The sequence below is a fragment of the Plectrocnemia conspersa genome, unplaced genomic scaffold (assembly GCF_051122295.1).
Source record: "Plectrocnemia conspersa isolate PC_06_02 unplaced genomic scaffold, ASM5112229v1 ptg000010l, whole genome shotgun sequence".
NCBI lineage: Eukaryota > Metazoa > Arthropoda > Insecta > Trichoptera > Polycentropodidae > Plectrocnemia > Plectrocnemia conspersa.
In genome coordinates, this window is record NW_028277174.1 from 15,138,368 (window position 1) to 15,166,355 (window position 27,988).

The 27,988-nt window shown below is 32.0% G+C and overlaps 5 protein-coding genes across 12 annotated transcripts in view; 2 read left to right on the forward strand and 3 right to left on the reverse strand.

Annotated features, from left to right (window-relative positions):
* oaf (BRICHOS-like domain-containing protein out at first) overlaps window positions 1-1,644 on the reverse strand; it is a 155,174-nt gene extending 153,530 nt beyond the window's left edge. Inside the window, exons 1-2 of the mRNA XM_088195144.1 lie at window positions 1,475-1,644; window positions 1,130-1,243 (exon numbers count right to left, since the gene is read on the reverse strand). Coding sequence (XP_088051270.1) covers window positions 1,130-1,243; window positions 1,475-1,606 — 246 coding nt within the window. The 5' untranslated portion in view covers window positions 1,607-1,644. The remainder of the gene's footprint in view (window positions 1-1,129; window positions 1,244-1,474) is intronic.
* Window positions 1,645-2,668: 1,024 nt separating this feature from the next.
* Ror (Tyrosine-protein kinase transmembrane receptor Ror) lies at window positions 2,669-8,023 on the forward strand. Its single transcript, XM_088194349.1, has 5 exons — window positions 2,669-3,106; window positions 3,378-5,293; window positions 5,366-5,508; window positions 5,642-5,791; window positions 6,002-8,023. Exons 1-5 carry the CDS (start codon window positions 2,746-2,748, stop codon window positions 6,411-6,413), a joined length of 2,982 nt encoding a protein of 993 aa, XP_088050475.1. The 5' UTR covers window positions 2,669-2,745; the 3' UTR covers window positions 6,414-8,023.
* Window positions 8,024-8,103: 80 nt separating this feature from the next.
* On the reverse strand, window positions 8,104-14,578 carry Patsas (palmitoyltransferase Patsas). 6 transcript variants are annotated; one of them, XM_088194356.1, is made up of 7 exons: window positions 14,426-14,578; window positions 12,164-12,450; window positions 11,824-12,098; window positions 11,416-11,681; window positions 11,108-11,350; window positions 9,796-10,287; window positions 8,104-9,302 (listed from the first exon to the last, which is right to left on the reverse strand). In XM_088194356.1, the coding sequence occupies exons 2-7, from the start codon at window positions 12,259-12,261 to the stop codon at window positions 9,111-9,113; spliced, it is 1,566 nt and encodes a 521-aa protein (XP_088050482.1). In that variant the 5' UTR covers window positions 12,262-12,450; window positions 14,426-14,578; the 3' UTR covers window positions 8,104-9,110. The 6 variants fall into 6 exon arrangements, with proteins under 6 accessions (XP_088050482.1, XP_088050481.1, XP_088050480.1 ...); XM_088194355.1 differs by having other exon boundaries at window positions 11,108-11,365; XM_088194354.1 differs by lacking the exon at window positions 14,426-14,578 and adding an exon at window positions 14,255-14,321.
* Window positions 14,579-15,752: 1,174 nt separating this feature from the next.
* fy (fuzzy planar cell polarity protein-like protein) lies at window positions 15,753-17,777 on the forward strand. The gene is made up of 7 exons (XM_088194360.1): window positions 15,753-15,935; window positions 16,055-16,176; window positions 16,239-16,512; window positions 16,580-16,777; window positions 16,856-17,055; window positions 17,177-17,521; window positions 17,587-17,777. Exons 1-7 carry the CDS (start codon window positions 15,858-15,860, stop codon window positions 17,642-17,644), a joined length of 1,275 nt encoding a protein of 424 aa, XP_088050486.1. The 5' UTR covers window positions 15,753-15,857; the 3' UTR covers window positions 17,645-17,777.
* Window positions 17,696-27,934, reverse strand: LOC148230722 (proton-coupled amino acid transporter-like protein pathetic). 3 transcript variants are annotated; one of them, XM_088194359.1, is made up of 7 exons: window positions 27,826-27,934; window positions 23,090-23,393; window positions 22,841-23,018; window positions 22,403-22,763; window positions 22,155-22,333; window positions 21,909-22,081; window positions 17,696-20,151 (listed from the first exon to the last, which is right to left on the reverse strand). In XM_088194359.1, exons 2-7 carry the CDS (start codon window positions 23,385-23,387, stop codon window positions 19,910-19,912), a joined length of 1,431 nt encoding a protein of 476 aa, XP_088050485.1. In that variant the 5' UTR covers window positions 23,388-23,393; window positions 27,826-27,934; the 3' UTR covers window positions 17,696-19,909. The 3 variants fall into 3 exon arrangements, with proteins under 3 accessions (XP_088050485.1, XP_088050484.1, XP_088050483.1); XM_088194358.1 differs by lacking the exon at window positions 27,826-27,934 and adding an exon at window positions 27,494-27,610; XM_088194357.1 differs by lacking the exon at window positions 27,826-27,934 and adding an exon at window positions 25,351-25,515.
* Window positions 27,935-27,988: the final 54 nt, after the last annotated feature.

Consider the following 27,988-nt stretch of genomic DNA (forward strand, 5'->3'; position numbering starts at 1 on the left):
AATTATAATTTTAGAACTTTCATTAGGTCAAGTCCAAAATACAAACTAAGCCAACTCATCTCTCAGGGGAAAATAAGCGGAAGAAGTACAGACAAACGTCACATCTCGCATATTGCTTCATAGTTTGTCTGCATTTCGATATTACACTATGTTTAAAAAATATTATAGATATCCTTACCGATATTACTGCGGACTTCTGATATGAGAGTATTGGTTAAAGTATATTGAAACCGAGTTTTAGTCAATAGGAGGGCGGAAAAACAATTATCCCTTCTCAGAAGTAAAAAATTCACGTCAAAAGCAATAAAATCGACCGACGCTTTACTTTAACCGAATATTAAACTAATATACTAAAAAATACTAACGGAAACCGTTCTCTCGAACATGTAGCAAAATCTATGTTGCTGGTTTGAACAGTCTCATAAGCCACAATCATCAAAGACCAGAGAAAAACAGTGTTTACACTTCGATTCGTTCCAAACAGTCAAAAGTCAACTCGAGTTTTAAGACGACGCAGAAAAACCAAATATCTTCATTTAAATTTATTCTGCCAGAATATCAGTTGTATAAACGTAAACAGCGAGCATTGGTAAAATAAACTATAAAATGAGAAAAACAAATACAGAAACAGGCTTAGAAAAACATGTCAACAATTATATTGAAACAAGAGAAGCAAATAGTATTATACCTAAATTTTTTTCAAAATTCTAGATTTTAAAAACTTTTTATAACAGATTCGATTATGGCAATATAAACACCAAAATGACTAGTTAATCAATAATATTTAATATTGAGTAAAGCAATATTTTAAAACAATTTGGTTGTTTGAAATTTGTTTTTATTAAAATTATTTTTTTAAATGTACAACTATATGTTAAACCATATATTGTAGCAATTGATAGTCATCCTTTTATATTCTATAGATAAAAAATATGTTTTAAAATTTACATTAATACGTCACAGAAGACATTTCGGTATAAGTTCGATTAAAGTTAAAACTCATTATGTAGCAACCTCACATCGCGGTAACTTCTCGATTAATTTAGAATAAAATATTTTTGTTTAACTAAAAGCGCAGATAATGATTTTTACGATTTGACTAAATAAAATACGAATTTGTCATACTTACATTAGTAAAATCTATGAGTTGCGTTATTAGAGTACCGTCAGACCTTTGAAATTCTAATACGACTGTATCGTCACTAATATTTGACCATATTGTTTCTTGAACAACATCACCACCCTAGAAGAAAAATAAAACTTTAATTATTACTTACACACGTCAAACAAGTAACATTATAATATTTGGATCAACAAGTATTCTTTTCGCCGATTTGATTGAATCTCTATTTGAGGCGTATCAAGTGATAATTAGCAATTTCGATAATGTTATTACGATGACATTTGCGGTTATTTGATATTTTGCGCAATGTTGACGTTTAGGTTAGCGATACAAAAAGAGGAAGTAGCTCACCTGATTTTTGACATTGATTAATAGTTGCGTATGTACAATTTGTATCACAAATATAATAAGCACCGTAGTGGAGTGCAGGCCGCGGCCGTCCGCGAACATTTTCGCGAAGAGTACCGAACAATACACGACCATCAAACGCGCCGACGGCGCTCGCACTGACAGCTGTTGTCGGTCTTAAGAGTACCATTGTACGACCATATATTTAAGTCGGTGAGTTACCATATTTGATAAATATATATTATTGTTATTAAATTTATATAAATAATTGGTACTTGCCAATTTTATCGGCGCCATGTTTAAAAACCAGATTATTATGAACATTTGTTTTGCTTTTTTATGCTTTTGACCCTAATGTAAGTGAAAATGACCAACAACGTTCTGCTAAATAAATGCATTTTAAAATTTAAAACTTAGTTTTTTATCGCAATTTGCGTATTTATTTCCCAAAAATCTGATAAAAATCCCAATTACACCTTTATCAGTGTATTCGATATCACTGAATAACACAGTCTTATTTACAAGCATTGTCTTATGTTCGCACCTTTTCAACTTGTGATTTACGTGAAAATTTGGTGATCTAAAATTGTTTAGTGCTTTTCCCCCATAATGGCCATTAATTGCAAAACTTTATTTTTTACAGTACATAATGGTATAGTGACCAGATTTTGAGAATATGTCATTATTGCCGAGGAGCTATAAAAAACGTCTTCTTGGAAATTTTTGTTCAATAAGGACAAAGGAGAACAAACTTTTTGAGGAGAGCAATCCTTCTAAAATGTTGACTCTGATCACCTTAATAATGATAAAACGCCAAACGCAAACATTATACTAAGTGAAAATGTGTACGAACGGACACGCGATTTAATTTTATAGTTCAAGACCACTCTCGTGGCGATGTGATAACGATCATGTAAAATATCCATAGGGATAAGGAAATTTCATGAACTCGTACTTGGTTTAGTTCATATGGAGTACGACATTACACAATCGCGATCCTTTGAGAGAGAAGCACTTAACACTAAATTTATTATTCGATTTTAAAAATGAAAAACAGGCAATAGAAACTGTTAGAATTAAGAATAATAAATGGTGTCTTATTTGTAATAAGCAGTACTTATGAAGCAAATAAACTGACATTTTTGAATAATTATGGTTTTCCCCCAAGCTCGCATCATAATATTGCAGTGTGGCAACATTGGTGTTTTGCGGTGAGGGCCGGGCCGGAGGCCCGATCGGCGCGGCGATGGGGCTCGTCAGAACATGAACCGAGAATGAACGCAGTGCTAGCGCTGGCGGCGCTCACGGTGCTGATGACCACGGGCGCTAAGGAGCGCGCCGAGGCGGCCGGCGTTCAGGGCCCTTCGGGGCGCAGGCTCGCCTTCGTGCGCTCCCTCGCCAACTCTACGAGTCTCGTCGCGGGCGAGACGCTGCGGCTCGAATGCGCCGCGGCCTTCGACCCGATGGTGTCGCCCCCCAGTTGGAGAGTGCTCGACGACGCTCTGCGCAGGATTGTCAAGTTCCGCTGGTACCACAACAAGACTCAGCTCTACACCAACTCCCTCAAGAACGTCACCGACGACGGAGTCGTCTCCTCGACGCTGACGCTCAATGATATCGGGCAAAAAAATCAAGGTGTTCGAAATTTCTTTCTTGCTTCTTAAATTTTAATTATTCAAAATGTCTTCTAATCTTCTTTAAATAAAAAATTATGAATGGAGTGGTCGGTAAAATCTTAAACTATACTAATTCAAGTCAATAATTGCAAAAATTTACATTTTAATGAGAATTTCACAAACAGTATATATAGCATTGCACTTTGGATCTCTGGAGATCATACAATATATTTAACTATAATTTATTCTAAATACATAATTTAATATAATTTTTGTCATACATTTTCAAGGTTATTATTCGTGCATGATTATCGATGGCAAGCGTAAAATCCGCTCTGACACTGTAGTCAACATTGCCGAGCCTCGCCGCCCCGAGACTACAGCCGCCTCGTCAACTTCGTCAATATGGACCAGCCCTATATTGGAGCCCGACTCTCCCGGATCGACGTTCTCCCTCTTCGATTCTAGCATCGAGCCTGAAGTCACTTCGTCGATCGAGACTCACCCGGGTCTCTGCCAACCCTACATCGGCAACACTTGTGCCAAATTCCTCGGAAACCATTCTGTCTTCATCCCGTATAAAGCCACTCAGACCGGCATGGAGGATAAACTCACCACCGCCTTCGGAGTCATCTCTTTCTCCAACGAGATCAGCATTAATTGCGAAAAATACGCTTTACCCAGCATATGCTTCTCCACGTTCCCCATTTGCCGAACTCCAGAAGACACCAATGAAAAATTCTTCCAATATTTAAAGAGCGTCGAAGAAGGCAAGGTGAACGCCATTCGCAAATCGTCTTATCGTACTGTAACCGACGACGACGAAGCGGATGGGTTACGAGTACAATTTGAAAATTTACCGGCAGGTAAATTTCCCCCTTTTTCCAACCCCGCTACTGGTCTTTCGTTTTTCAACCCTTACTCCGACCACAGTAAGCGAATTAGAAAAAAAAGCGACTCCGAACGAAGAATTAGATCGGTTCGAGAAAACAACAAACTCTTCGAGTCTAGAGATACGGTGCCTCTCCGACGCGTCTGTCGAAAAGACTGCGAGCTCCTAGAAAACGAGCTCTGCCAAAAAGAGTACGCAATTGCTAAACGACATCCGGATATAGGTCAAAAATTAGCTTTAGAAGAATGTGCAAATCTTCCAATCGAATCCTACGATTGTTTAGAGATCGGTATCGAAAAACACGTGGATCCGGACGACACTTGCTACTGGGAATCCGGAATCGGATACAAAGGCGTGATGAACGCCGCCGTGACCGGACTACCGTGCGTCCAATGGTCTCATCAGTTCAAATATAAGATCGCCGACCATCTCGAGCTGCTCGGTCATAACTATTGCCGGAATCCGGGGGGGATGGAGATCCGACCGTGGTGCTTTGTCGAAAAAGACATGAAACTCGAGAAGCAACTATGCGAAGTTCCAAAATGCTCGCAAAAAATTTGGATTTATATAATATCAGGGATTGCCATGTTGGGTGTCTCTTTAGCGTCTTGTCTGATTTGGATCTTCTGTCGCCATCGAAACTCGAAAAACGATACGGCTGCCATTAGAAACATCAATTTACCGAACGCCGATAAGAATATCTACGGAAATTCGAGATTGAACTCTCCGATCGAGCTGACAGATCTACTGTCCGGGCAGCACGGAGCCGGAAACGGCACTGGATCCCGCTCAGATAGAATCCTGAGAGTTCCTCAATACAAATTGTCCCAGATAAAATTCGTAGAGGAGCTCGGAGAGGGCGCTTTCGGAAAGGTGTACAAAGGCGAACTAGTCAGAGACGACGGATCGATATTCGTCGCCGTTAAAGCCTTGAAAGAAAACGCCTCTCCGAAGACACAGTCGGATTTCCGAAGAGAGATTGAACTCATTTCCGAGTTGCATCACGAGAACATAGTTTGCATCCTGGGAGTGATCCTCAGAGAAGAGCCTCTCTGTATGCTGTTTGAATTCATGGCCAAAGGTGATTTACACGAATTTCTCGTGAGCCGAGCTCCACCGGACGGAGCCAGACTTACTTCTACGCAGTTCCTGAATATATGTCATCATATCGCTTCCGGAATGGAGTATTTAGCGGCTCATCATTATGTACATCGAGACTTAGCGGCTCGCAATTGTTTGGTCGCCGACAATCTTATCGTTAAGATATCAGATTTTGGACTTTCGAGAGATATTTACAGCTCAGACTATTATAGGGTTTGTATTGTAATACACCTTTTTTATATACACTATTTTATATTTATTTTATAAAATTGTTAATATTTTTAGGTGCAGTCAAAATCTCTCCTCCCAGTACGTTGGATGCCTCCTGAATCTATTTTATATGGAAAATTCACGACCGAAAGCGACGTTTGGTCATACGGAATAGTTCTATGGGAGATCTACAGTTATGGTTTACAGCCGTATTATGGGTACTTATTATTTATAATATTCTTATTTGTATGTATGTATTTTAATATGTATTATGTATTTTAATATGTATATGTATTATAATATTCTTATTTGTATGTTTTCTTTTTATAATATTTATTTTTTTCCATATAGATATAGCAACCAAGAAGTTATTTCAATGGTTCGTGGCAGGGAATTATTGCAATGTCCCGCTGAATGTCCACGTGCAGTTTACCTTCTTATTAGAGAATGTTGGCATCAGACGGCTGCGAGAAGACCTAATTTTACTACAATCTGTCATAGGTAAGCTTATAGCGGCCTTTGAAAGGTTTCGACTCGCGTATAGTTAAAAAATTCTATTTCTCAAAACTACCAGGTATATCCCATCGAGAATTCACTCCACAGATGGTTGTTTGGATTTGCATGAACCATTAAACCTATATAAAAAAAATATTGCATTGATAAAAAAATTGTATCTACCCTATGACTCAAATAACTTATTTTTTATTACAGACTGACTGATTTAAAGCTGTCAATTTCCGGAATACACGGAGATAATACATCAGAGTCGAGTAGCGCTGTCTCTGGGCCCCGAGCGCCGATTTCGTTAGGTGATCCCAGAGAAAGGATGCCTCTAATCAGCCACCATTCGTCATCGAATGGTTCGTTGGCTGGAACTATGCCCCGTAAATTGAGCATAGCCGATTCGATCAGGAGTCACGCTTCGACCCGTCTCATGGTTTCCAGTTCAGATGTCACATCCGGTTCAGATAATTGTGAAAACAGTGTCAAAGTCAAAAAGTCCAGTTGTGGATCCTTATTGGACGAACACCCTTCGAATTCAACTATCGAACGACAGAGAGAGTTAGTAATGAAGACACCGACCAGTCAACCGTATGGTTTTAAAACCTTCGGTGGTATTTAATACTCAATTAATGTTCACTATGTATATCGTAAGTGCGTGTAAAAAACTATGCAAGCTATAAATCAAACGATGGCATTTAATCGACGTAATTTATAGTTCGATCCTTTTTAATATGATACATGTTAACAGTTTTTTTTTTACTACTTACTGCCTTTATCATCGGTTATTATGTTGAATTGTATCGAATTAACTATACTCGTAGAATTACATTAATATAAGTATACATTAAGTAAACGATTAACATGTTTATATATTTTTTATATATTTGTGCGTGTGTGTATGTAAGTTTGTGTGCCCATAATTAATCCTATATGTCATTATATATGGTCGTTTTTTACAATAATGTTCCATTGTTCGAAATAGTAATATTTACTATTTGATGTATACATATATATACACATATGACGTTTTTAGAAAGGTCTCTATTTAATTTGTTTTTTATCGTAGATTTATGCATATTATTTAATGCGAATGCACAAAATTTGAGACATACCAAAGATATAAGTATTGTATGTTAAATGAGTATCGTTGTAAGGAGTAATTTATTGTTTCTTTTTATCACAATCGTTATTTGCCTTTTAATTTGTTAATATGCATGATTTTTGCGTTTGATCGCTCTCATTCGTAACAAACAATGAATATCGATTTGATAACTGGCAATGTTAACTTTACCAATGTTATATTTATTAGAATGCTGTATGAAGACCTTGCATATGCATGAAACTATATTGACAATTTTGCAGACTTTTTATGTCAGTTTCGATGATCAGTTTTTGTTTCTCATATTTTCACACTGAAATTATAGATTTTAATTTCAGAAATTAAATCAATACTATTACCAACAATTTTGCTATCGATAAATATATTAACAAAATAAAAAGTGAAATGCAGCAATTTAATTATTGATGAACCTGACAGTATTATTATTTTTATTTCACATTCCGTATCGGTGGTACAATTTCATACTTCTTATCCTTAATGAAAAAGATGAAATATTTTATACGCATCTGCAATCGGTAAGGCTTTATGAACGGGACCAAAAGTTTTAGTTTCGATTTTCTAATGATGGAAACTAAGCGTGTATGATTTGGAACTCCCAGTTTAATTTTATGAATATTAACACTTAAGGCCAGCATAGTATTTTAAAACCATTTGAAATGTATAGTCGTAGATTTTTTAAATAACAATTACGTAAGAATATTGCAATTTATGCCGCTGCTTGTAACATCGATTTTAATTTTATACATTGATCAAATATGTAGAGGGTGAATTTGGACTATGAATTTGGTTTAACTTATTACTTGTATTCGCAAAGACTGATAAATTATTTTTTATTTTGTTTTATTATGTGATATAATTTAAACACACGAATGGTTGTGATGAAACGTTCACCTCCATTTTTATATATAGAAGTAAACGCTTCTAAATTAATGATTAAACTAATACATATAATACTTATGTAACCACTTTTTATATATTTAATATATTTGAGATAAAATTGGGTTTTTATAATGCCATTTTTTGAAATGACTTTTACTCTTGTATGTTTTTTTATTTTACTTGTATATAATTTAATCATATCAATGTTAAATAAAGTGATCCTGAGAATATATACTATATTTTAATTTTATAACACAAAACTATTTTAAAAGCTTTATAGGGTACATATTTCCGAATAAAAAAGACCATAAAAGCTATATTTTATTTATTGCCATAATAATACTTAGATATATAACAAAACAGTATATACATCGTAATATCATAAAGAATGAACATTCTTTTATAACAATATAAAGCTAATTTTTAGCATAACTTTTAATTCGTGGTTAGTAAGATAACGATCAGTTTTAATTTTGTGCCAATATGTGAAATATGTGGGTTTTGATGGGAAAGTTATGGTACACCATATATGAAAAGCGGGTATATGATGAAACAAATGGCTGTACAAGAATGTGCGACTAAAAAATGTCATGCAAATATCTTTCAGTTTGAAGCGCAGCACCATCGTGTTCATCCTTAATGTAACATAATTGACGGATGTTCGACACACTCGTTTATATTATTTATATTTTTAAATATGATATGTTATTACAAAATATATGCGAAATATATCCTCTTTATATAATCTTTAACATGCAACCGAAAAATTTGTGAGGACCTTTGATGCCAAGGGTTATAAGTAACAAATTTATAAAAAATAATATATAGGATTTTTAATGTATCCTTTAACTTGACGGACATTAGTGCAACATTGCAACAAAGCTTTAATCAACATCTAAGGTTCGGCATTGTAACAACAAGCTAAAACTAAAATCAGGGAATTTGTGATAAATTTATTAATTAATATTTTATTATACAGCTTTCAATCACTAGGCATATATAGCATAATTTTAATTAATCATACTATATTGAGTATAAAAATCACTATGCAGTAATAAAATTTGTAAATAGTAGCTTCCTTTCAATCCATATTGAAGCTCAACTTTGAATTATATTATTCAAAGTTTCCTGCACTTCTTTCCCTTGGCTTTCTTGAGTCCTCATATAATAAAATTAAACTTAATAATATTCTTCATAAAATATATTCGTCGTTTTCATGTCAAGCGCTCGAAGCAGTGTTCATCACGAAATACGAAAAACTGTAAATTTTGCATAGCAAGCGACGAACGCGATCGCAAACTAACGCTTTGTGGATCATCAAAGCTGGTCTTCGGTGATAACGTCCTGTTCGTCGTACTTATCCGGTAAGCACACAAAGAACTCGATCAAGTTCAGAATGGGACCTCTCGAAAATGGATTTTGATAACGGCCCCTCTTGTCTCGGAGATAAGGATACCTTTTGTAGTTGAACATTTCGTTTGTGGTGAGATTCATGCAGGCATGTAATATCTGAAATTAAAAAAAATCAAAAATCATTCACGGCAATCAAATTCTAAATAAATCTGCATAAAATTAAAACAATTAGAATCAATTTCAAGATTGCTTTGATTCTTGTTCCCCGTTTGCGTTTACTGAAATACTACTATACTAGAACAAACAACAATTTTACATATACCAAATTTCTATTACATCTAGCAATAGAAAAAATGAAAATGACAACATAAAATAAATTAAAAAATGGAATATTTTATGAATTATTTCAACTCAAAAGAACTATTGTAAATGATTTTGCATTACTGATCAAGGAATTCAGAGAAAATATATTTTTTCCCTCATGTGGAACGTTCATCAAATTACCATTTGTTCTTTCAATGCAGAATCCACAAATTGTAGACTTTCAAGTAAAAATAAATGTATTGGGTTACATGGTACAATATTCAACGCTAAATTTACATGCATGTACATGATGAGACGGGTATAAAATAAATTGCATCAAACTTACCGAAGTGCACGTCAGTATCCAACCGAGTCCGCAGAATATTATCGCCTCCAACAACCCCAAAATGTACAACAATCCAAATCCTTCAATCATCACGCAATAACAGGCAAAGTATATTGTAAATGAACAATTGATGGCTATGCTCATAACAAACAAGAAGAACCACATCCGATTCCTCAATCCCACGCAGTTGTATATGAATGGGCAATGGTGGTCAAAGTACGATACGCAACGGTTACAAACTCTGCAATGTTTAGCCCTCAGTGGCCTCAAACATCTGCAGCTATGACATAGACGTGATAGTGTCACGTTCCTCTTCTTCCACTTGTCGAAATAAGGAATCTGTTTAATGGCTCGATAATATGTGTCCGAATTTAAAGGAATGTATCCTGGATCCCTTCTATTTGCGATAACCCAACTTAGCCACATTACGATATTCCAATATATGAAGCAGTAGTGAGATCTTCGTAGACTATTCCAAGTTATCGGTATACACTAAAAGTTAATAAAATTTTATATATTATGATTTAAAAATAAATATATAGTGATTCACAAATGTTGCTGCACAAATTAATGTGTATATCTAGAAAATAAACAGAAAGATTCCACATTATACAACAAATACAAAGCACATCACTTTGGTGACTATATTTAACAGCAATCTCAGTTTACCAAGCAGACAAGAGAGGTGTCATTTCAGCTTTTCCGGGGGGGGGGGGCAAAAATTAACCAGTCAATGGTTGTTTTTTAATATTTCATTAAGATTCATCTTATTTCATTAAATGACATGTATTTTTCTGATCAAAAAATTACGACCTGTTCTTCAACACTTGCTCATAAAAGTTGAGGTATTTTGTATGCTTTGCTTGTAACGTTGCTACATAAAATTTACGATACATCTCTCAAGTCAATATCTGTTACACTAAACAACTGTTGTAGTGACTTATTTATTATCATGGCGAAGTAAAAAGGCAAATTGCTATGAATCAATGAAATTCTAAGAATAAGAGATCACAACCAACCACGTTTCATTGCACAGATTTGATTTTTACAAATACCTTAGCAGCACAATAGAATTACCACCCTTGAGAGTTAGTTTGGCTGTAGTAACCATTTGGATTCAAGGAATTTGAGAACTCAGCTGTATAACTAGTAGCCTTTTCTCCGTGCATTATGTTGTCAATTAATTAAAATAAACGTGTTGCAGCAAGCATTCTTTGAATCAAAGTAATATTCATTTTTGAATAACATATTCACATTTATTTTTGTAGCAATATTCTTAAATCAACTTTGTTAAAGTAATTTCTGTACTTACTCTTATTATATACATTGGATAACCCCAGAGTAGAACAGATATCAAAAATAAAAGTAACGGTCCTTTAGAATCTCCAGCTCCTCCGAATAAAAGACCCCACAGTTCGGATATAGGAGGTAGCCATCTGCTCTTTTTCTTCATCTCAGACTGCAACATCTTTACAACCTCTGCATGCCTATGGCTTTGTGCTAACATCAAAGGTGTTTTGCCATTTTTATCCCGTGGTTCCAGCTCGGTTTTGATCTTAAAATCACAATTCTAAATCAACTCTATTAAGTTGTAACAATATCTTTCATTCTATTCAATACCTTTTCACATAACAACTTCACGCAAGCTATGTTTCCGGAAAGACAAGCCAGATGTAAGGGTGTAGAACCGAAATTATCCGTTTTGTGCAAATCGACGCCGGAATACATAAGAAGCCTGATCAAATCTGCGTGTCCTTTATAAGCAGCCCAGTGCAAAGCTGTATCACCGTTAATATCACTCAAGTGTGTTAAAGCACCCATTCCTAGTAAATATGCAGCTGTTGCTGCTCTACCGTACATGCATGCCGTCATCAATGGAGTCAAACCTATGAAAAATATTTATAGAAAAGTCCAATTGATACATCAACTTTAAATTCAGTCTTTACCAATATACCAATCATTCAACCATCATAAAAGATGATCTTTCTTTGCTAACTTTAAATAAATATTCAAAGAGATTTATATTACCTTTAAAATCAGCTGCATTTACAGCAACTCCTGCTTGTAAAAGTACTTGAACTACGGCAGCATGTCCTTTACGACAAGCCCAATGGATAGGTCGAGGCCCTTGAGTTCCTAAACACGACAAATCAACCGGAGCGCTTCTCTCGACCAAATGCCTCATCACCTCCACTGAACCGTCCAAAGCTGCCCAATGCGCCGGAGTATATCCATGCTTGTCCCGAGCGCATAATGCCTCCGGACCTAACTTTTCCACCAGCAACTCTATATCTGAAACATCTCTGATAAAAACACACATTATTAAAGCAAACCTTCTAAAGAGATGAATAAACGGTGAAAATCTCACCCTGATTTTACAGCATCAAATATCAGCTCGGATGTTTGCATAGTGAGTAAATCCGACGAGTCTGAGCATGATAACGATCCATCCGAGTCAGCCACCATCCCACAGGCCGCAGGCTGGGGCAGAGCCCACACGCCTCTGGCGGCCCCTGGGCTGGGGTGCACCTTGCTACAGAGCGCCGTGGTGCCCGTAACTCCGCCACTTCCGCCACCTGCTCCTCCACCGCCTCCACCCTCCCCAGACCACCAACCCTCCCCGCTTGCCGCCACGCCGGAGGGAACGCCGCCCCTCTGAAACATAAAATACAAATTAATAAAATGCTGTGCCTTGATATAAGACTAATCTATGTCACCTTTTTTGAGATAAGATTTTTTATTATGGTACCCCTTAAATGCAATACACCCAACTCTTTTTTTACACGGTTTTGAAATAACATGGTCCACTAAAAATAACGAATACTATATATTCTTACACTAATTATTTGTTCTAACACGATTTTATTTTGTCATATTGTACTTGGAAAAAACCAGCTACAAACAGTTCATTACTTACGTTATTCAAAAAATATGAAATAAATAATATAAAGCTGCAAGCGACAACGAGCAGATACAAATAACCGTTGGTTTGAGAAATATTATCTACTTGTAAAATGCATCATCGGTCCAGATCAAATTTTTGTAAATATATTAAACGATAATAAAAAAAACAATTCTTAGTTCTTAAAATAAGCTTTAAAATTCCAACGGGACCTGCAGATTTCTATGGCTGGGTATCAAGAAATGTATAAACAACTTGTGAAACAAAAAACAACACAGAAGCAGATAACAGATTTTCTATTAACAAGAAATTCAACAACACAGGATGATAACAACAACCAAAAGTCTTCAATAAATTTTAACACATTATATGTGTCAGATATTTCTAACGATGAAAGCCATATTTTTCCCATCTGTCATAAGCGTGTGCGTATATTATCAAGTAGTGATGAATAGTATGTATTCTTTTTTTCTTAATTAAAATACATATCTATAAATAATATTTTGTAGAATTTATTTATTAGGTTTTCATTATTACCTTTTTTAGACGATTTTCTATACCAAAATATTTTTTTTCCAAATAACACGGTTTTTTAAATTTAGAGAACCAATCTTTCCAAGTATTCTATCACTTTTTTACAGTAAAAACAACCAGTAGCAGGATTGGATTTAATATTTTCATACCAGTTATTTTCCTAAAAACAATTGAACTAAACGTAAGTTCTGAAAATCAGCAGAAACAAAATATATATTTTTTAACAATTTTATAATAGAGAATCATGCATATACAAGCAGCAATTGAAAAGGTTAAGAATATCATTGGGAAAAAGCAAAATTAACTTTGTAATATAACAATAGAAGATTTTATAAATAATAAAAAGTAAAACTTTATCAGTCAAAATATCTTTTATCTAATACAATGTCAACTATTTAAGGCATCTGAGAGCTCGAGGAAGAAATATGTAAATGCTAAAAATAACCAATGTCCTTAACTTATGTACATATACAAATGAAAAACCTAAATAGAAAACAATCAATATAACAACCAGCAACGTCATGGAAACACCCAAACTCCATCAACTAATGGCGAATTATAGGACAAAATACTATCATCTGATTGATTGCCTTTATTTGTCTGGGCTTGATATAACTTTTCTTGTAACAAGTCTGCATTTTAAGTAAATTACAACTTTACTATAATGAATTATATCTATACGATGAAAGTTAAATTCCACCAATTGATAATAGTATCTCAATAATTCATAACTCACACGAGCGCTTCGGTTGAACATCGGTAAATTTGTTCCGAAACACTATCTTTACAATGAATATAGGCAGTATAATGACGACGACAATTATATAATTATCAGCCTGCAAATTCCGAAAATTATGAGTATAAATAAACAACTTGAAAGGTCAAACCGAGCCAGCTTCATCATAACTGGTCGCGACCTTACCAGATATTAAAACATATTGTTTTGCAAAACTGACTTTAATTATGTTTATATCAACACTAAATGTTTTGAATTAAAGTTAAAATACAATATATTATTAGTACCATTATTTCAGTAAGAAATTTCAGTTGCTTACAACGATGGATTCAATACGACGGCCACTTCACTACTGATTCAACGTTCGTATTAATACACGCACAAAGAACTATTTGTTCATTAAATATTCAATAGAAAAATATCTTTGACATGTATTACTTTACTGATCAATACGTTACCTATATAAAGCTATCGTGTTCAGCAATTTATCGGTGCTCGTTCTATAAATATCGATATTTCTGTTATTATTATTTATAAAAGCAGGGTTAGTGACACACTGAACCGATTCTCAGTCTTACTGCAATGCACAATATTGATTATTCGCGCGCAACAACTGGCGAAAAGTGGGATGAGAGACAAGAACCCCTACATATTGGATATCGGCCAATTATTCTAACTTTACTCAATTTACTGTTTTTGTTAGTATGTTTAGATAAAAACATGCAAAACGTTATAAAATTGTGAAATGTAAAGAAAATATTTGTTCGATATTACCCCATGTATAATAAAAAAAATTATGTGAAAATCAGTATTTGTATTATAAGTTTATTTCAAAATCAGTAGAAATTTTAATAAAAATCAACAAAACCCTAGTGCTAAACAACAAAGCGATGATTATGGGTGTTTACGGCAAAATAATTTTTATTTCTAGTCGATTCATATAAAAATCACAAAATATTTTTTTAAGTTGAAAGTCTTTTTTTTAATTATTTATTGTTTTACGATTATGATGAACTTACGATTGTCATAAACGTTAAATAATGTAATAACAAACATCATAAACCCTGTAAAATTAGTAAATATGTATAGAGAAATTAACATTAGCCATTTAATTTTAAACATTTTAAAAATTATGTAAATTGTATAAGATGCCAAATAATAATCACTAATATTAAATTACATTAATTCAATTATCATTAATCTTACGTATTTTAATAATTAATTTTACAATTTAAATAAGTATTAAATTTACGGTGAGAGTTCTATAAAACCAAAATGAATGGCAGTTCTATAGTTTTATATGCCTATTTTAAGGAGATTATTAATATGGTAACCTTACTAAGAAACAATGTTTGCAATGTATTTTTATAATTATATGATGAGCTTTGCTTCTAATAATCTTGCTTAGTTAAACTATTTGCTATTTCAATTAAAAAAAACAGATTGCCATAACTGATGAGATAAATATGCCAATTGCTCCGCTTTTCATATCTATTTATACCGTGGTATTTTTTATATTTTGTAGCTCAATTTTGTCTTTAGGATTTCTACAATATAATTAAAATAACTAGAAGTAGAAGTAAATTATTAAAAACATAATAGCTAGGTAGTACCTAGTAATATTGTTCGCTATTACCTCACATATATAAAATGAGGTAATAATTTGTTATATATTGTATTACTTGTTACAAGGATAATTCATGGTTTAATTAATGTGATATAAAATAATATTATAGTAAAGATTATTTATATTTTGATGCGGAAAGCTATATATTTCTGATAAAAGGTTTGCGACAACTGGCTGTCAAAACTCGGGTGTCATGGCGGCTATTTATGTTTACCCCTTAGTGGTATTTGAGTTTTGATTGATTTAAATAAGATAAATAAAAAATGGCTACGCATATCTTAGCATTAGCTACTCTTAGTGGTCTTCCAATATTTTCGAAGAAAAGAGGAGACAAGAAAAAGGTAAATTTATAGCTAAACAAAAGTTTTTGAAACTAACTTGAAAGATTTTTTAACAGATTATTTAATATAAGCAATTATTGTAAATGAATTACTTAAACTGTGTTTTAAAACATGTTCAGCTCCCATTTTCATTGATTGCCTCATTAAACGGTGTAAGCATGTTTAGTAAATGTCAAGATGTGATATTGAAAAATGTAAAAGTCAACAATGGAATTGTGATATGGAAAGAGTATCATAACAGGTATTACATATAAAGTTCTTTAATTAATTTGGTTCTTTGTTTTACTCAATATTTTTTTATAGTGTCACTCTAATTGGAATCACAAACAGAAATTTAGAATGCGATCTAAATTCGTTATTAGACGCAGTCTTCAATGCTATGATTATGTTTGTCGGCTTAGAAGAACTGAAAAACTTGCGTAATCTGGAAAGATTGAAGCGCGATCTAAGACCATGCTATCCACTGATTGAGAAATTGTTAGAATCGTTAGATACACAGAGCTCATCTAATACACAACCTGCATTTTTACTTAACGCCGTTGAAGCTATACTTTGTCCTGAGAATCAAGTTTTAGAAGTAAATATTACGTTATTTTATAGTATATGATTAACCAGATATTTATATATTGCACACATTATTTCAGCCGGCTCTGGAAGCATTCACTTCAAGAATGAGTAGTGTTTTTGGATGTTTGTGTATATGTGGTCGATTCGCCTGTGGAACTATCGGTTGGAAGTCTCTCGCATCACAAGAAAAACATTTACTCTTGCGCCTAGTGTCAATAGACTCAGAAGCGTCGTTGCGAGATATACCTGTCTATCTTTGTCAGCGAAGTCCGAATGTAATATCACTAAAAAATATTATCTCTGTGACTTATGACCGCTGATATATAAAATTCACATGTTTATACTTTTATCAGGTAGCATTCCGCGCCGTCATCTGTCAACTCGTGCCTGACGTCCACGTGATTGTTATATGCGGTCCAGCACCGATACTATCCGAAGTCAATGATATCGTTTTGAATTGTTGGCAGCAACATTTTGACACGCTGCAAACTGCCAAGCAAAGATACCCGAGAAATTTTCCTTCTTCGTTGCAATTTCCATACGGAGTAATGGGGTAAATCTAATGAAGTTAATTTTCTATCTTGTCCTTAAAATAGCGATGAAAAATGTCGCTAAAACTGTTATCGTTATTAAATAGAGAAGAGCTACGAATATTAAGAATAAATTACTTTTAGAGTGTTAGTATCCAAATACGATGAACAGAAATACGTTGCATCTAGAAGTCTTCAGCCAGTTGTTTACGGGCGTAGATTCTTGACAGAAGCTCATCACTTTGATATACTACGCACATTTTATCTTCATGCGTTGCAAGATTTCGGCTTGCTAGACGATAATGCACCATCAGAAATGGAAGAGCAACTGTTAGAAGAAAAGAAAGAGATTGACGAAGACGATCCTAAAGACAGTATTGTCACGGAAACATACTGGAGATCAGAGTATCACAATTGTCACGCATATAAACAAGATTATAATATTTGCTGCGTTTTATATGCTTCAGTTGTTCCGGTTACAACCATGAGGTACATTTCGCATATTATTTAATTATTCACTATAAATACTAATTTGTATTGTATTCATATTTCAGACTTATAACTAAAAATATATTACAAGATATATTATCGGATAAAACCATATCTTGGTAAAATCAACTGAAAAAGCTCTTCCATTAGGTAATAAACAATAAAAAAATAAGATTTGTGCCTTTACACGCATTTATTTACGTATATCATAAAATACATTTATATATTTATAATGAATAAATAACTTTACTTACTATAACTTACTATATTAAAATTATTGTCTTTGTTAGAATATGATTTTTGCATTGCCCAATGAGCAATTTTGAAAAAATTAACATTTTTTAACAGTAAAAATACATGCATAGCTCGAAATTGAGATCATACAATAGGAATTTATTATATTTAATGTCAAAGTTCATATTTATAAAGCATGTATAAGTATTACAATGATACATAACAATATATAAAAAAATGTTTGTAAATCTTACTAAAACATAAAGACTCAATACTGTAAAATAGTCATATTTTTATACATATCAAAAGCCTCATATATTCTTAAACATTTTTTAAATTTGGTATTAATTAATTATTAAAAGTATAGTAGGAATGCAGTTTAGTAAATACAACTAACTAAAAAATTACATACATTTTATGCGAAAGAAACTCATGCAGCTGTTTCTAACTACTTAAAAACTAAACATAAATTCAACTAAGTAATAATAAATATCACAAAGTGTGTTTTTTATAACATAAATGCCACTTGGTGCGAAAGTATACAAATGTAAATAAATAATTATAATAAAAATAGCTTCTCGATGCATTAGTCTGTAATTTGACTAACATTTAATTATAGAACTTCATAAATAGCCTCTAAGGCAATGTTTTTTTAAAGGAATGCTTCTGATATTTCATATAAACTTCGATATTTAACAACATTCATGTAAAATAATACTGAGTATTAACAATAAAAATTAATAACAGCATTATATATATAACAGCAAAAACATTCAGGAATACATTACAATTTTAAATCTATTTTAAATCATCTTCATATATTTCTTTTTCGGTTTCAATGAACATAAATATATGTTTTGATTATTTTAGTCTTAGTGTACATGTACTAATTAAAGAGAAAATAAATAAGCTTATCAACAAGTTGCGATATGAGTGATTTATATAATGGAAGTCAGCCGGATGTTATCACACTTTGATAGTATAAAATGTGTTTAACACATGACGGTGGGTGTGACATAATTTGATGAAATTTTATATTCATAATGGAAGAAAACCAAAAAATAGTCTCATGTATAATAAATTAAATTAACAATAAATATTTATGTATAATGTAACGGAGAATGTAAATATCAATTTATCTTCAAACATATCACTAAGCTTCAGCAAATAAAAATTTAAACTCAATCTTTGGACAGATTAGGCTTAGATGTAACACAATATTTACATTTGATGATGAGTCGTGTTTATTTTGTTAATAATTTATTTATTGAATAACTAAACATAGATTTTTTTAATATTTGAGAGATAGCTTTGGTATTCGATAAATATAATAAGATCTATTCTAAATACTAAAATATAGTATTATTTTTTAACTGCTATTTAGTATATAATATCAAACAATTTTTAATAACTGACTAAAAATTTGTTAATGTAATTTACTGTAGCTTTGTAGCTTTTTGTAGTAATGTAGCTTTGACCAAAAATATATCCAATACACTAATCGATATGTGTTGCATTAAAATGACTTTTTTCCGAAGAATTTTATGATAATATTTTCTGAGAATTGATCGACTTTCTAGAGAATATATTGTATAGAGTGTGTATTTTTAATTTAATCACTGAATAGTGCAATATTATCTTTTTAATTTACGTTAACGGCTGAAAACCTGTTTTTATAAATTCAACCAAGCCTAATCTGAATGAGTTTGAATGTTTTATTCGATAAACCCCATTTTCGACAATGATCCCTGAATAACCAACGTTATAGTATCAATCACATACATATCAAAAAATTTATAAAAAAATATATTTTATAAAATTTAGAAAAAAGTCATGCATTTAATCTTTAAGTTTTTCAATAATTTTGAATTGTAACTTAAAAATGTTAAAATTAAAGTAATAAATTATATCCAAAATCACAGTACATATCACAATTTGTGTGAATATGTGAAACGGCATGAACTTTCCCAACAATTTCATCTAAAATATACATCTTTAGACAATATAGAGACAACTACTAAAATAACATATAAAATATGTTATTATGTACAATGATTAATTACTTCAACGGACTTGCCTACTAAATATTTGCAACCAATTATAATAGAGTTGGTTGCAAACCAATTCTGACTTGACGTATAATTTCAATAACGCTTACTCATGAGGCGAGATTATGTTTGCAATGCTCGCGTACGAACCGAAGCCGAATCCAGCTATGCCAATCAGCATAATGAAGATGTCCTTCCACAGGATCCACTTGTTTTTACCGAGACGATTGGGCCAGAACGTCAGGATTTCGATGATCGGAGGAAAGATGAGAGCGAGAGTCGAGCTGCTAACGGCGCCAACCAGTGAGATTACAGCGCCCAAGTTCGGTATCATTGCAGCCAGTGCGACTGAAATATAAAAACAAGTTAAATTATAAATCATAGATTATTATTATTATTATTTTTAAATCTGGGTCTAAAATAAATGTAAAAATTAGACAGATAAGCATCCATTCTTGTTTTGACAACAATTTTATTTGACATTATATAATTGTGTTTACAATTAGTTCTATTATTTTCTTACTCCTTATCAACAGGGTATCATATGGAAAAAAATATACAGCAACTAATCTACTTGGATACTCTTGAAAACTGACTATTCGCATAGATTTTCGTAAAGTATTTGATAACATCTGGCAAGAATCACTTATTTTAGATAGAAAAGAAAATGGATATGAATTCACATCAGTTTGTATTACTTCAGGTGTTCCTCAAGGATCTGACTTTGGGCCCTTACTGCTTATTATATTTATATTATCTGATTAATCCTGTAAATTGGCAGCAGTGTTACATATAGTTTAAAGAGCGGTTGACATGTGTAGTACGAATCAGGCATGCAACACGAAAGCAGTTATAGTTTAAAATCACTGCTGCATTTGCAATATTGCATCGAAATGGAGAAGTGCTCTGTCATTTGTTTTGTGAGTAATGAAAGGAGGAAAAACCCATTTATCGATGAATGAAAGTTTAATATGTACTAGAATATTCCGAAAGGGCATGATTTCAAAAGCATCATGAAGAAAAATCGCCAAGTGCGAGTGATCGAATATACTTCACTTTTGAAAATGAGACATTCATCAACACACCACATCGTCCACGATGCACTTTTAGATTTATATAGATAGGCGTATCAATACCTGCTAGATAATTTTGAATAAGGTTATGGCAATTGTTAATGTGGATGAGGCCTGGATTCACTAACAAGAAAACCGGTAAACAAGAAAGCATGCAATAAATGGTGTCATACCTCCTAACCAAAACCGAAAAAATTCACATACAACCACCTGTGGCAAAGATTAAGCTGATTCTCTTTTGCAATGAACGAGGGGTTATTTTACGGCTTTACATGCACAGGTGTAACACTGTTACTACAGTACAACACAGATCTCCTCAAAAACTATCTTCGACTTGTAATCTAATCAAAACAGCGTGGACTCCCGAGTACATGTATTTTGTTGCAGCATGACAATACTCGGAAGATTTATATATTGCAGGATAAAAACTATTCAAAGTGTTTATTTGGCATATCCTTATATAATTGAATCTGTCTAAAAAAGACAAGTACAAAGATTATTTTTCTAGAATAACTAATGAATAAATTTTCTAGAAATAACAATTAAAAAAATATATATAAAGCGTTTAGAATATCAAGTACGAACTAAACAAATTAGTATTTCAATATAATTGACTAAGTTATTTAAGGGTTTTAGTTATATGGGTTTGAGTATAGAAAATAAGGCTTTTTCGTATTGAGTTTGCCAATTATTTTGCCTTTTAAAATACGTCCTTTTTTCCATATCCATCCGACAGGGTAACCACAAAAAAAGATTAGTTCTTATCTTATTAGTATTAGTAGTTGTAATGATTTAAACATACATGAATTATATCACACATTTACTGACTGTTTGGCAAAAATTTGTAATTCTTTTATACTGGCAGTCTTCCTTATCAGAACGGCCGGTTACCATACACATTTTTTGTGGTTTAATAATTAAAAAGTAACGCGAGCACATAAGCGTTTGTATCGGTACAGTACAATACATTTATCTCAATAAATTCCCAGATTTTACATAACTAACGAATAAATTTATAAAAAAAAAACTTACATGTGAATAGCACCAATAACATCCTTAAAACATTCTCTCCGATCACTTGTGATTTTTCCGTTTTCAGCTTCGGTTTAGCGAGCGGCCATATTATACTCATCGGAACATAGAATTGCAGGCAATACGACATGAATATAGCGACCGCCATGATAGCCCTCACGCTCTGAGCCATGCTATAAACAAATAAAAATATATATTAAACAATCAAATAACATAAATAAATAAATAATCTCGATAGATACTAACAAATCACCAGATGCCAAGTTGAGAGTGATGCTTCCTTTGACGCTATCGCCGTACTTCAAATAACCGAAGAATCCGACTGCAGTGTAGAGACACGTGACTATCACCATTCCAGTGTTAAGCACGCCGTTCCATCCGCCGAAATCCTCAGGCGTTTTCATGTTGTTCTCTAATGGCAGTATCTAAAATTGGCAATCATTACATTAAGTGACCTTCGAGTGTATTTTATGAGTGTTTAAAATTATTCTTACCACTCCGATGCCTTCGAATGCATAGATAGCAGTGCCGAAATAGAGCGGTAATTGACTCCAAGAAGAAAACGCTCTAACGCTATTGGTGTGAGGTAAATTTTGCAGCATGTAATAGAAAGTAATAGCCAGACCCCAGACTGTCAGAATTGCGGCGATTAACGAAACAGGCGTCAGGTACTTCAAATTCTTCACAAGATTCAAGAGTATCATCGGTATTAGCAGTGCACACAGATACCAATGAACTCCAAGATCGTAGCCGAAGCAGTTCCATACAAAGTCTTGTATGTTTGCAGCTACAAACAGGAAGTAAACGCAGCAGAAGCCCAATTGCGTGATACAGAGGAATATATTTATCACATTCCTAAAATAGATGTTAAAAAATTGTAGAATAAAAATGTTTTCTATGTACATATAGTAGCAATTATTTTCAACACTCACTTGACGACTTTTGAATATTTTCTGATGCATTCTGGACCTGTTTCGAAAGCGGCGTAAACAACATCAGAAAAACCGAGCGATGGTACTTTGCAACGATGGCATAACTCATGAGCGCACCTAACTAGCATGTGCATGCAGTGAGTGCAAACGAGGCCCATCCAAAGTGTACCGAAGAAACCTTAAACATAGCAATAAAATTTAATGATATATAAATAATTCAATTGCAAAAATAACGTTATGTATGCTTACCAACAACTAAACCAGCATTTTTAAAAGCATCAGGCATTGCAAGAATACCGGTGCCAATGTTGCCCTTCAGAAGATGTATCAAAGTGTCAAGATTAGAAGTCGGATGTTCGAGGTTCCTTTCCATCAAAGGATTATAATTGCCCTTTTGTGTGCTTTGAGATACTTCTTCATCTGCATTTTTGGAAGATTTACCGTCAACACGTATGCTTTCCGTTATTGACGTTTCAGTGAAATGAGTCACGTCTTGAGCCTCCAGATCGCCAGAGTTGATCAAGAGTGGTTGCCGCTCTTCTTTCATCTTGCTCTGTAATATTAAAATAGTTACATTTAATAATAAAAAAACGGATTTTGTAATAATACAAATTAAAATTGGCAACATAAGATAAAAAATAAATTATGATGAAATAATAAATGTTTGAACATCATGGTTGTTCAAGTTAAATATAATAAATAGATCGGGTATGTTATAACTATGTAAAAATAAACCTTGAAATCAGCTCACCTAGGTAAATGTAAGACAATTTTTTTATTAAATAAATAATTCTCAGTATATTTTAATATTAAAATATATTAAATATGTTTTAAAGTATTATTGTACAATTTTAATTAGGCTATTCTTTAACTGTAAATAATCAAATAAGTATATGTTAGCATGTGTTATCTTTTAGAGATAAGTAGAAAAAGTGTAATTAAAATTGAAACGTTGATATATAAACGTTGATATTTAAAATAAGAAAAAAAATATAAATATAAACAAAACATAATTGGGTTGATTAAATATAGCTTATATTTCTATAATTTAAATAAATATTAAAATTAAATCAAACGACAGACATAGCATATATCTGAATTAGATTGCCATTTGTTCTATGAATCCAATAGTTCCAAGTTATAAAAAAAACATTTAAAATATCTTTTTTATTTTATTATATTGAAACAATAAGGTAAAAAAAATAACTGAATAGTACGAAATTGTTGATTTTTACTTATAAACCCACTATTGTATTTAACTTAATCTTTCAACTTAGCAAACAAATCAAATCAAATTAGAGGACAGAGCTACGTGTAATTCTTACTGAATATTTACACAATTTTGATACATAAATTTTAATTAAATTTATAGTTGAGAAATCAGGTCACATACAATAGATAAGTAGAGGCAAGTGGTAGTTGAGTTTGAATGGAATTTTGTATTTTAATGTATGTAAATACCTAGATATTTGTTTTCTCTTTGATCCAAAAAGAGCGAAATTAAATTGAACTTCAAAATATGTTTTAACTCTTGATTAACAGGCAAGTCACAATGCTTATTTTCATGGCAACATATCCTTCAACCCTTTTATGAAATAAGTGTTTTCTTATTAAAGCAAAATGGGAAATAGAAACAAGATGAACGAAATTTTCTAATCAACTTAGGTATAATGCGATAAAAATCATCTTGTCGGTGTTTTTTTAAATATGTGACAGACAAAGATATTTATTAGTTAATATAAATGAAGTTACATACTATATATTTACCTTTCGCCTATGAAGTATAAGAAGTATTAAAATTTATTTAAAACATATCAGAAATTATACCTATATAAATAACCTTCAATGATTTGATTTTATTACCACTCAACTTTTGAGTATACTTTATAAACCTTTAAGTTCGGTTTTAATATCAAAAATTTGGAAATCGAATGTTAAACCCGATATACTGATTTTTTTTTTTATTAAAATACAATCCGTCTATTTGGACAACAAGCAATACTTATATTATATATAATTCCTTTTTTCTCCTTTCTCCAAGCAACTAGGCACTTAGGGAAAGTAAAATAAAAATAACACGTTGGAAGTGTCTTACTGGAAGCTTTTTAATTTTTTTAAGATATACTGATATATAATGAAAAAATTTAACTTGAAAACAAATAAGCATCTTTGTGGCGATTTTTACACTAAAAATATATATTTTTATAGTTAAAAAATTCAATAATTATAATCTAGAGACAAAAGCAATAAGTACTATGTATTATAATCAATCATAATCGAAAGCAAAAATGAATATAAAATTTACATATAGATATGTTTTTACATTTAAATCTTGTTACAGTATATTAATAATAATATTGTAAATGTTTCAAAAACAATAATTATCAAATATGTCAATGGTAATATCAATCAAGAAAAGAAAGAAATATTTTTTACAAAAGCAAAATATAAACAGTATATAAGCATTTACAAAACACATTGTACAAAATATTAACAAACTGAAAACTTACATCAATAACCAATATAATATTTCGAAACTTCATATTTCTGTTTGATCTTATCCAAATTATAAACTTATTCAAGTTATTAAAAAAACTAATATTTTTATATATATATGAAAACGAATCTTGTGCAAAACAAAAACAGATGTTGATACATTCAACTCTCATTTGAAACTGATGATTAAATATATAATGTACAACCGTACAGAATTTTTATTTGACCTGCGTAAGCAATGACCAATCACGTTTCAGATCCAGAGTGGAAAATTATTGGGTCGCGAGATAAACTTAATCTTGACTTGATTCAAAAAAGTGAATAATTGCTTTAACGACCTACAAATGATGTGCGTTACACATTTTTTTATTGCTATTTTTGCACAAGATTGTTATTATTTATTTATCTTTGGACGAACCGCTATTTCGGTAATTTACGTAATTTAACGTCCAATTGTTAATTATCATAACTATTATTATGTAAATAAAATTACATGAGTACACATTAATCATTCGGTATATAGATTGATCATACTTTTGTATACAAAAGAGTTTAAAGCTCTTAATGGGTCGTTAACATTACAAATATTTGAAGTCTGAATATTTTAAGACTTTGGCACCGTAAATTATAGTTTTAACGTGATTAATAATCGCCTAGTAGTGCCTTTTTTCAAAACAAAAAAACAGTTTAATTTGTACATATTCATATATTAATGTAAAGTTCCAGATAAAAGAAACTTAATTAAGTACAAGTAAAAGTGTTATAATTTCAGGAAAGTTTACTTAAACTCTATAGAAATTATGCATATTAAAAACTGTTTATGATGAAGAATTGGGAGCAAGAATTCTCAATGATTAATGAAATATTTAAAAATAAGTAAGATCATAAAATGGGAATTTCACAACTTAATCATATCTGTAAAGTTATCTATACTTATTACCCACGAAAAATATAATTTATTCATAATATAAAGTATCAATCTAATCTTAAATTCTTATGAGGTTAAATAATAAAATATAATTGCAGCAAGTGTCAGGAAAACATACAATATGTTTATCAAACCAAAGGACCATAAAAGACCAAACTTAAAAGTAAGAGAATAGAAAGTTCTACAAATATATTAAGAATGTTTTCTAGCCTTAAATTCAAGATCCAGCTTTAATTAGACAAGAGTAAAAATTTGCTAGCAGGGATTTCACACTTTCTCGTCTCGGATTCGTCAACTGAAACACTCTCTATTTACATCTGGAAGGATTAACGCATATTATAATAGTAAAAACGGCAATAAAAGTATTTTAAGCGTTGAAGATAAAATGGGTTTTTTCGTTTAACATGCAACACCCTGGGAGACCACTTAACGAATTAAAATTCGCGCCATGAATCATAAAGGATTAAATATTTATCGCCTTGAGAATAGATAATGCGCATAGCCGTTTCAGGGTTTCTTCAGAGACGCCTGCAGCCCACAGACAACACTGCTTAATTGTAGCACTTAATTTATCTTTAATTAACACAAATAATTTATCTTTGTTTTAACTAAGTAAAGGACACTCGCACAATGGAAAAAACGCTATACAAACTCCAAAAACAAAGATTTCAACTCAACTATAAATTATCTGGATTGGTCAAAGAATCATGGGAGAATCAAGATGAATACACAAGAGTTTAGTTAAAACTCGAATCGAGCAGAACTAACAGCAAATCGAACCAGATGACATTTCTAAGTCTAAAAAAGCAGCAGCTTTCAAAGAGTTCAACTCAATCTTCGAAGCCCCTTAGAGATTAGTTAAGAGACAGAACTTCAGCAAGAACAACACATTACATTTCTATACAAATAGTAGAGTTCTTAATTTTATAGTAATAAAAAATTATTAATATACCTATAATATATACATAAAAGATAAGAAATAATAATGAAAGCATGCAACTCGATAACTTATCAATCAGATAAGGGTATGAATTTATAATAATAACAAGGTCATACAATTTTCAAGGTACAAAGAAATAAACATATCATGCTTATATATAAAATAGTTGATCATAAATAACTCTATCACAAGCAATTCAATAATATAAACTCTATTGCTTACATATAATAAAACATAAAGCATCCGGAAACAACAAACATATTAACAAAACCTTGATTGCTGAACTTACTTTTATAATATTGAGCGGAGTGTTTTCTACCATTTCAGAAGTCGATTGAAAAATATCAATCTACAACAATTTGGGAAATAATAAATTATGAAATAAATTTATTTGGACATATGTCACGTTACATGCTCAAATGTCGCACGTTTCTTTATCGTTTTCTATTAATCATCTACCGCAAATGTAACTGGCATGATGTCATCGGTGTTAATTACCGATGATGTCATTGAATTTTTATCAAAGATTGATTAAAAACATATTTGACTTTTAACTTATGTTTTGTGATTATGTAATTATGTTTTACAATATCTATTTTGTGTATTTTAATTCAGAATTACCTCGAAAATATAAAACAGACGGTGTATGGAAGATCTCAAAAGCACGCGAGTCAAATGTCAAACTGACATTGGTACTGATTACATTTCAGATTGATGCTTGTGTGGGATTGCCATATGAAAAAAATATTTAGTAACAATGGTTTGGCCAAAAGCAATATATTAT

Coding starts and splice junctions, on each gene's coding strand:
- LOC148230722 (XM_088194357.1), bottom strand. CDS start 25,509: ATGAGAGTTGAATGTATCAACATCTGTTTTTGTTTTGCACAAGATTCG. Junction 22,764..22,840: donor AAATATTCAAAAGTCGTCAA/GTGAGTGTTGAA, acceptor CATCTATTTTAG/GAATGTGATAAATATATTCC. Junction 20,152..21,908: donor GTTATTGGTGCTATTCACAT/GTAAGTTTTTTT, acceptor TTTATATTTCAG/TCGCACTGGCTGCAATGATA.
- fy (XM_088194360.1), top strand. CDS start 15,858: ATGGCTACGCATATCTTAGCATTAGCTACTCTTAGTGGTCTTCCAATA. Junction 15,936..16,054: donor AAAGAGGAGACAAGAAAAAG/GTAAATTTATAG, acceptor AAACATGTTCAG/CTCCCATTTTCATTGATTGC. Junction 16,513..16,579: donor CTGAGAATCAAGTTTTAGAA/GTAAATATTACG, acceptor ACATTATTTCAG/CCGGCTCTGGAAGCATTCAC.
- Patsas (XM_088194350.1), bottom strand. CDS start 13,988: ATGTTCAACCGAAGCGCTCGT. Junction 11,366..11,415: donor TGAAGTTGTTATGTGAAAAG/GTATTGAATAGA, acceptor GAGTTGATTTAG/AATTGTGATTTTAAGATCAA. Junction 9,303..9,795: donor GGATACTGACGTGCACTTCG/GTAAGTTTGATG, acceptor TTTTAATTTCAG/ATATTACATGCCTGCATGAA.
- Ror (XM_088194349.1), top strand. CDS start 2,746: ATGAACGCAGTGCTAGCGCTGGCGGCGCTCACGGTGCTGATGACCACG. Junction 3,107..3,377: donor TATCGGGCAAAAAAATCAAG/GTGTTCGAAATT, acceptor TACATTTTCAAG/GTTATTATTCGTGCATGATT. Junction 5,792..6,001: donor TTTACTACAATCTGTCATAG/GTAAGCTTATAG, acceptor TTTTTATTACAG/ACTGACTGATTTAAAGCTGT.